Source organism: Chelonoidis abingdonii, chromosome 6 (assembly GCF_003597395.2).
Source record: "Chelonoidis abingdonii isolate Lonesome George chromosome 6, CheloAbing_2.0, whole genome shotgun sequence".
Taxonomy (NCBI): domain Eukaryota; kingdom Metazoa; phylum Chordata; order Testudines; family Testudinidae; genus Chelonoidis; species Chelonoidis abingdonii.
The window spans coordinates 123,750,010-123,759,386 of NC_133774.1; the positions used below are offsets into that span (position 1 = coordinate 123,750,010).

A 9,377-nucleotide genomic window follows, 5' to 3' on the forward strand; every position below is an offset into this window, starting at 1 on the left:
GTTATCCCCATGAGATTGGATGTGTTTAGGTACATTCAATACTGCAGTTTATGGAACAGGGATTACCTAATGGTACACTGAAGTCTTAGCTACTTTCTACGCATGCCTGATGGTTGCTTATACTGAGGCCTTACACTCATCTGCCAATGTAAAGAATCCTTTAAAATGAGTGGAAGAGGTCCCCTGAGAAGACTCTTCGTGCAGAGCGCTTCCCTAGCTAGCATAGAGCTGGTATAAGAGCTATATTGTGACCCTGTTCCCAGCCCCTGGTGTTGAGGAGTATTGGGGGCATAGCCAAAGTGTATTGTGCAGTTGCTGCTATTTGCTTTCCAAGGACTACTGGAAGCAACCGTGGCTGCTTTAACTTGTATGGAGACAGGGGTGGTCAGGCTAGCTCCTGTACGACTGTAGAATACAAGGAGTACAAAGGTAGCTTAAATAGAACTTTATCCCCCAATTTCAGTGCAGAATAATAATTGAGATTCCCTCTCGAAGCTTCTGGAGGAAAAGATACAGGGCCTTGGGCAGCAGATGGAGTCATTGTAAGGAGTTACAAAACAAAACTACAAGAGGAACAAAAGAAGGAACTGGGAAATATAAGTTAAAATTGTAATGGGGCAGTTCTGGAGGAGCATGAAAGTCTGAAATAAATATATGGTAACTAGGAAGAGTAGTACGAAGAGCAGAATGCAAACCACTGTGAAGCATTCCAACTTACGATATTCTTCCCTTGAATAGAAGGCAGAAGACTAGCAGGAACAGAACCTCTAGAATAGATCAATAACCTAACCAAAGACTCGGTAAAGCTGCATTTTATTCTTGGTTCTGCCACAGCCTTTCTGTGAGGCCTTGGGCAAGCAATTGAGTCAACTCTCTGACTCAGTTCTCAATCTTTAAAATGAAGGTGCTACTTACCAATATCACAGAAGTTGTTGTGAAGCCAAATTTAGTTATGTTTGTGAGGTGCTCAAATACTGTAGTAGTGATCATCGTAGAAAAGACTATCAATAAATAGTGAGCTTTATGAGAATGTTACAGTATTCCTAGGGAAGAGATAGAAGTCTCATTGTTTAGGACATTTAAAACTAGGCTGGACAAAAACATTAGAAAAAAATACTGTACTAGATCAATCTTATATTGCTAAAGAGAGGGCCTTGAAAGTCTCTTTTTCCATCTCATTATTTTAGTAATAACTTAGTGAGTTTTTTCAGTATGCTACATATCTGCTCTTTGCATGAAAATAAAACAATGTACTTTAAGTGTGTGTGTGTGTGCAGTAGGAGAAAGGAGAAGAACTTTAAAACATCAGTGCTAACTACTGTTTTTTCCCCTGAACTTTTTAGCGATACATACGTCTGCTATGGATATGCTGGGAGGAGCTGGTGTGGAGCAGCAATGCAGAAGAACTGATATCCTTGCAGATGCTGCATATTGCATTTTAACAAAACCAAAAAGTTTCACAGGAAACTTCGTTATTGATGAAAACTTGCTGAGAGAAGAAGGAATTAAGAATTTTGATGTATATGCAGTTGCACCAGGTACGAAAGGACATAACGTTAAGAAAGGAAATAAGCTACAAGTAAGTTTATAATCCGTTCTTCTGCTAACGATCTGTGGATGTTCAGTCTCATGGTACCCTTCTGCATTCCCAGAAACAGTTGGCCTAATCTTCCAGAGCCTCCACCCGTGAAACTTCCACTAACTAAATATCAGTTAATGAAAGGAAAATGCTTCCATGTCACTGACTTATGCAACCTGTTATTCCTCAGCCTGTGATTTCTCCTCCTCCCTCCCCCCTCCTTTCAGGCCCTTTCTGCTTTTTCTCTTCAATGAAAGATTTTCCATTACGACTCCACAAGACTTCTAGTTCTGTTTTATACCCATTGGAAAACAGACCCAAATCTACGTAAAATCTGTCTCTAAGACAAAATATTAGGTACCTGGCTTTCCCTTGCTACTGACTTTTGCTTTCCAGAAGCTGTACAATACCTATTTAGAAGCTTAGACTTTGTTTAATACTGATACAAAAATAGATTATTATTTTTGCTGTTTTCACTTTACTCACAATTTTTATTTATTTTATTTTAGGTCATCCATTGCTGCCAGACTTCTTTCTAGATGTAGATCCTGATACTCTAGCTATGAAAATGGAAGCACATGGTAAGAAATTAAAGTACTGACATCAGATTCATTCACTAAAGCTAATTTCCAATAATGAAGCTGAAACATAAAGGTTGTTAAATATATTTCCTTCCAAGAACGTGGTCTCATGTAAGATACTTGGGAGGAAAAAATGATTTCTCAGTGTGTGTGTCCGTGTCTGTGTCCGTGTTCATCCTTGACAGGACCTTCACTGTTTTTGAGAATTTTGCCTTACTTTAAAAATTAAAAGAGGGAAGCACTCTTCATAGGTCTGAGTTTTGGGGGGAATCGGGGACATCAGTGCTTCCTGGAAAAAGAAATAAACAGTCAAAAGCATACTTCTCAGAAATCTTTTGTGATCTGCCTCACCTAATTGTATACCCTTCAGTATAATAATTATAGCTAACTTCCACATTCACACAGATGTAAATGTCACCCTGGTTGGAACTGTAACCCTCTTTTTGGGAAATCTTATACTCTCTTCAAAAACTGACATTTTCCTAGTTAACCAAAATAAAATCACCAAAATGGAGCTACAGTTTCTGCAGCAATGTCAAGAAAGGGGCAGGGGCACAGTGCAGGAGGAAGAAAAGGTGAGAGAGATCACCTTCCTTTCCCTCAGAAATACCATTTGGGTTTGGGGAAGGTGCACTGGATTAGGAGCTCGGGAGATGATGAGTTCAAGTCTGACCTCTCTCCTATGTGTCATAATTCTATGGGTTTCACAGCTTTTTTATTGAGTAAGACCTGAAGTATCATTTCCCTGCTCCTCATTTTACAGACGAGATGACTGAGTAGCTGAGAAGTTGCTTAAAAAGATCACCTCTGGCAGAGATGGTAATAGAACCCAGGTCTCTATTCTAGCAGAACCAAGTCTCATCCACTTAAGTCATATTGCCTCTCAGAAACATTAGGCTAAATGTACGTGCTTGTTTATGCTGTCTGTAAAATGGGGTTTCTCCTATGTACCCACCTCTGCAAAGCAACACAAAACAAGCAGATGACTACTAGAGTCTATAAAAGTATGATTGCATACTGTTCCGCAGGATAGCCTTATGGTTAAGGCACTGGAGTGGCATCCAGGATAATTGTGTGGTTTGTTTTTTTGTTTTCCTTTCTCCCAGCTATGCCACAGACGTCTTTAGATGATGGTAGTCATTTAAGCCACAGTTTTCAGAGGCAATATTATTTGTTAGTCTTTAGTTGTTTCTGTAATTTGAGTAATCTGAAAATGATTAAAATGTTGTATATATGCTTTTTAAAAAAGCAAACTTTACATAAGAAAACAATGAGCAAGAACAAATCACTTCAGAGAATATTCAGAACTATTTTATCACTCAGATAACTTAATATAGAATTAATTTTATAAAATATTTTTAAAAAACACTATGCAACCTAATATTCAGTGTAAATTACAAATAAAATCTACTTAAACACTTCTATTGTGCTTAATGTATACGTATCTACTAATCAAAACTCTGACCATCAGTGTGGTAGGAGGATGGATCAATTTACATCTTACAAGCCTTTTTGATAACTGACAGCTGAAACAGACTGTGCACACACATACTTTATGCAAAATACATTACTGTTTTGCCTGTGTTGCAATAATTGCCCTGATTCAATACATACAGCAAGTTTTCAGATGATACTAAACTGGGAGGAGTGGTAGATACGCTGGAGGGTAGGGATAGGATACAAAGGGACCTAGACAAATTAAAGTATTGGTCCAAAAGAAATCTGATGAGGTTCAGCAAGGACAAGTGCTGAGTCCTGCACTTAGGAGAGAAGAATCCCATGCACTGCTACAGAACAGGGACCAAATGGCTAGGCATCAGTTCTGCAGAAAAGGACCTAGAGGTTACAGTGGACGAGAAGATAGATATGAGTCAACAGTGTGCCCTTGTTTCCAAGAAGGCTAATGACATTTTGGGCTGTATAAGTAGGAGCATTGCCAGCAGATCGAGCGACATGATCATTCCCCTCTATTTAGCATTGGTGAGGCCTCACCTGGAGTACTGTGTCCAGTTTTGGGCCTCACACTACAAGAAGAATGTGGAAAAGTTGGAAAGAGTCAAGTGGAAGGCAACAAAAATGTTGGGGACTGGAGCACATGTTTTATGAGGAGAGGCTGAGGGAACTGGGATTATTTAGTCTGCAGAAGAGAAGAATGAGAGGGGATTTGATAGCTGCTTTCAACTACCTGAAAGGGGGTTCCAAAGAGGATGGATCTATATTGTTCTCAGTGGTACCAGATAATAGAACGAGGAGTAATGGTCTCAAGTTGCTGTGGGGGAGGTTTACGTTGGATATAAGGAAAAACTTTTTCACTAGGAGGGTGGTGAAGCACTGGAATGCTTAAGGAGATGGTGGAATTTCCTTCCTTAGAGGTTTTTAAGGTCAGGCTTGACAAAGCCCTGGCTGGGATGATTTAGTGGAGGATTGGTCCTGCTTTGAGCAGGGGGTTGGACTAGATGATCTCCTGAGATCCCTTCCAGCCCTGATATTCTATGGTTCTATGATACATAACCATTTAAAAGAAAGCATAGAAAATAATTTTAGTATTGTATAATGTTACACTCTTTACATAGAATTTGTTGTAAATAAATTGTGTAAAGGTCAGAATTAAGATTTAATTCAATTTGTTACTGGGGCGGAGGGAGGGGGTTCTGTGTGCATATATGGGAGGTGAAATATGAACCATAGAATCATAGAAATGTAGGACTGGCAGAGTCCTTGAGAGCTCATCTAGGCCAGTGTTTCTCAGCCTTTTTGGGCTCATTTGTAAATGTCTATGGTCCATTGCAACCCAACAAATAGTCTGGGGGTGGAGGCCCTGGGGTGGTTTCATTTCGGTTCTGCCCTCCTCCCCCACCAGGGAGGAGGGTTGGGTCCTGCCTGGCACTTACCACGGTGGCAGCTCCTACAGCTCGTGTGCTGTGGGGCTGGCTGTGCTTGGCTCTGTGCTCCACGCGTTGCAACCTCCAATGTTGCAGTGCTGCTCAGGTTTGTCCCTGTCCTTGGATTGGACCAAATTTGTGTGAGTGGAGTTGTGACCTGGCTTATAGGGTTGCAGTGCCCTCTCAAATTTGGCCTACCCAAACTTCTGTCATTATGATGGCTGGCCAAAACCTGAGTGGTACTGGGACCCCAGAGCAGTGTTTCTCAGGACAAACTTTTTGGTGGCCTCAGAGTGCGGCCACCAACTCTTGTTGGTGGCCATTTTCACACCTTTTCCCTAAAATACTTACTTAGTTTTAAGAAAAATAAACAAATATGCACATATACCTGTCCAAATCATTGTAATTTATTTATTGATAGCTAGTAAGTCTGTTGTGAAAAGTGTTATTAGCATACAAATATCACTTTTCGCAGGAGACTTACTCAGCCTTGCCAAGCCTGGGGAGAAATTAAACCCTGGATGAGGGATTAGGGGAGGCAGGTGGGGCTAGAGCCTCAAGCCCTGCCACTTGAGCCTGAGGCCTGCCACTGTTCAGCTGGAGCCTGGGACTGGAGCCCAAAGTCCTGCTGCCAGAGCCCACCACCTCAGGCCTGAAGCTCAAAGCCTGAGCCTCACAGCCCTTGGGAGAGTGGGGAACTCACCGACTGCCTGCTCCTCGAGCATTGTCCCCCAGCTGTCTCCAGAGGGGGGCAGGGCCCAATCCCTGCTGGCAGCCCCAGCAACCAACACCAAGGTGGTGCATCCTGGAGCAACAGGGAGAGGGAGGGGCTGTTACTACACACAGACAACCCAGGGCGCTGTGGACACAAGAAAAGCTGTGGCCACCAGGGCCGCATTTGAGAAACGCTGCCCCAGAGTTTGCAGTGCCTGGAGCAGCCAGTCCTGTGGGAAAGGAGCCGCCACACGACCCTTTGAAACATTCTGGCAGCTCAATTTTATGTCCCAACCCATGAGTTGAGATACCCTGATGTAGTTTATCCCATCCCCATCCATCCCCTATTTTGAGACAGGACCAATATAGCTACGCTGTCCCTCAGTGGGGCGTGGGTCATCACAGTCTAAGCTTCAGTTCTCCATCCCCTTTCTTCTTAACATCTGCATTGACTAAAAATGCACTTTTCAGCCTTCATTCTAAATTAGCAAATTCTTTCTTTTTGTTTGGCAGTTGATAAAATATATTTCCTCAGTCTTAAGGTCTAGAATGTTGTTGATGTTTTAAAATGCAGTAGATTCTTTTAAACAGATTTTTCTAATACGATGGCGTAAAAAAGTATCTACTTCATTCAGTGGACAAAAACCTATTTTCTAGGTGCTTCTCCAGTGTTCAGAGAGGGGAAGAAAATAGAATCAGCCAAGCCTGAAGGCCCCGATGGAGCCAAGCCTGAAGGCCACGATGGAGCCAAGTCTGAAGGCCCTGACGGAGCTGAATCTGCTGCGGTTAAGCCTTTGGGACCTGTTGAAGAAACATTTAAAATTATTAAGGGAGCAATCAGTGAAGATGTTGTAAGGTCTACCCAAGGTGTTTATCTGTTTGAACTATCTGGTAAGGAAGACTTTCTTCTATTAAATCTTCACCTACGAATTTACAGTGAAATACCTTCAGCATTTGCACAGAGAAATACTTCATTCTTAGTTTGTCCAAAAGTACAGTGAGTGAAGAGGTTTTTTGTTTGACACCTTGAAGAATGTGGACACAGGACCCCTTACCTTCCATTCATGAAACACTAAACCGTTTAAATTACCATAACACTATTATCATAATTAATGTCTTATTACACAGTTGACATCAAGAAAAGTTATCTCATAGATGGTCAGGAGTTAGGCACAAACCTTGTGTTTGATGTGCTGTAAACTATTTCCATTGTTCTTGTTTGTAGGTGACGAAGGAGGGACTTGGTACATTGATCTTAAGAACAAAGCTGGGAGTGCAGGAATTGGAGAACCACCTGTGAAAGTAGATGTGGTTATGAGCATGTCTAGTGGTGACTTTGTGAAAATGTTTTCAGGTGAGTAACAAAAGGTTTTTACCAAAGTTGAGCCAGTTTTATTACTGTTTAGAATTATTCAAATGACTAATTGATAATTAGATATTTCTCTCGTTATATGTTCTCATAACCAGATGAATCTTAGGCTTTTGGTAGCGCTAGTGAAAAAATATTCCCTTGATCTCTCTCCATCCCTTCACTTGTTCTGGTCTGAGAATATAAAGCGTGGTGCTATTTTCATGTGACTGAAATCTTAACAGCTAGTTTAGACACTCTGACTTTCCTTACCAACTTTTAAGATATTTGAGAAAGGGCTCAATAGGTCCATTGATCTTTCTACAGGGTCCCTTCCAGGCCCAGATCACCTCTCTAAAATTTTACATGCTTACAGTGTGTGAGTATAATGCGTCGACAGAGTGCACAAAATTAGTTTTGTTCCAATGCACTGATATCAAATGCACACTCCAGCGCTTGTTTTTAAGTGGTATTAAGTGATTAAAAAGTAGTTTCTATTAAGTGTTTGTAGTCTAAAACTAAACTTTAGCTAATGCTGAATAATTGAGATCAATTTTAACTACAGATGTTGGTAGCAAAATAAGTTAGTGCATTTGTCTCTCTGACCCCTGGAGACTTGAGTTCAAAATATTCTGCTCAAGTAAGACTGCTATTCTTAATCTAGTCCTTGTTTGGTCATATAACAAAGCCACAATGTTCTGCTGCACTCTGGCATTGTTAGCAGGCCCAGAATAGAGCTAACAGGAAGCGTATTGGTGAGAAGGAACTGAAAATACTTTTGGAAAGGAAAAATTTCTCCACAGGTTTTTTTAAATTGTATTTGGATGCTGTATTATATGACACTTCTTCCAGTTTTATTACTCCTTGAAATAACTATTAACATTCATAAATATTCAAAAGAGACAGAGTCAAAATCAGAAATTCGTCACATACAAAACTGTACATCAGTCAAAAAGTCCACAAACAATCACCATAGACTTGTTGGCTCAAAAATGGGAGTATCTCTTAAGCCCTGATTCGTCAGTCAGTTCATTCCTGTTCAGTGAAACACTTCAGCACATACTTAAGTTTTTATAGCTTCTGAGAATTAGTAGAGTCTTTTAGTGATGTGTTGTCCTCGGTCACATCTATACTACTTTTCATTTTCCTGATAACATTTTATTCCCTTTTTATAGGCAAACTAAAGCCAACCATGGCCTTCATGTCAGGAAAACTGAAAATTAAAGGTAACATGGCCTTAGCAATGAAGTTGGAAAAAATGATGACTCAGTTCAGCTCCAAACTGTGATGGGAAGGCTTATTGTGTGGAACATTGTCCCTTAATAAAAATGTAACACTGTTTGTTGTTTAAAACACTAACCCTGTCCTTTTTTGGATGTATTATGAAAAATATGGAATTGACCTGATGAAATGTGGAATTGCTAGAGGAAGAATAACTTGCCATTATTCTAATTAGGACAACAGATCCATCATATGGCATCACTTTCAGGTCTCTTCTTCCTCTCCACTGGGGTCTTGCACTCTGTGTGGGGCTGGAGGGTATTTCCATTTCTTCTTTAGGCTCCTCCTTGACTTTGAGACTTCCATGTCCCAATCATCATTTTCCTAATGAAGGAGGCTTATACTGGATTTTCGACAAGCTACTCAGTTGCACTGAGGAGCAGTAAAATAGAGTGAAGGTGACTGCAGGTGTGTTCTTTCTTCAAGAGCTATAAACTCTGTCTCCTGTGCTGGAGGAGATTGGAATCAGTTTACCATAATAGCCTTGCAGGGCTATATGATTAGTAGTCTAACAATTTAAAATTATTTACACTTTTTTTTTCTTGTGCGCTCAATATAAAAATCTGAATTGCTGTTTTGAGGGTGTAGCTTTTTATGTTTTAAAGAAATGTTCTATACTAAACCTTTTACTGTGGAAACTGATTTCTGCTAAAGAGTTGTAAAACTTCTAAGCCAAACTCAGGAACTCTTAGTAAAAGTATACTAATAAAAAAATAAACTATAAGCCTTTGTGGCGAGGTGCCTAAATAATTCAATCAAATAGCAATGTTTTTTACAGATAATATTTTCAACATAATTGATTTGTTGCTGGAAACTATTCCTGCCAAGTTGTACTCAAATTAATAGAAATAAACAGCAGTATTTTCTATCAGAGTGCATGAGCAGACGTGTCTAGAAGTGCCAAATAAGGAACAATTTTGTTTTTTTGAATATCTTGCTATTATAATTAAAGGTATTGACAGCATTCTGATCTTCAAGGAAAAATTGCCTTC

The 9,377-nt window shown here is 40.1% G+C and overlaps 1 protein-coding gene across 1 annotated transcript in view; it reads left to right on the plus strand.

The window, feature by feature from the left end:
- HSDL2 (hydroxysteroid dehydrogenase like 2) overlaps positions 1 to 9,103 on the plus strand; it is a 35,209-nt gene extending 26,106 nt beyond the window's left edge. Inside the window, exons 7-11 of the mRNA XM_032763583.2 lie at positions 1,344 to 1,538; positions 2,089 to 2,160; positions 6,414 to 6,647; positions 6,982 to 7,110; positions 8,280 to 9,103. Of these exons, the coding sequence (XP_032619474.1) occupies positions 1,344 to 1,538; positions 2,089 to 2,160; positions 6,414 to 6,647; positions 6,982 to 7,110; positions 8,280 to 8,392 (743 nt within the window). The 3' untranslated portion in view covers positions 8,393 to 9,103. The remainder of the gene's footprint in view (positions 1 to 1,343; positions 1,539 to 2,088; positions 2,161 to 6,413; positions 6,648 to 6,981; positions 7,111 to 8,279) is intronic.
- The last annotated feature ends 274 nt before the right edge of the window (positions 9,104 to 9,377 follow it).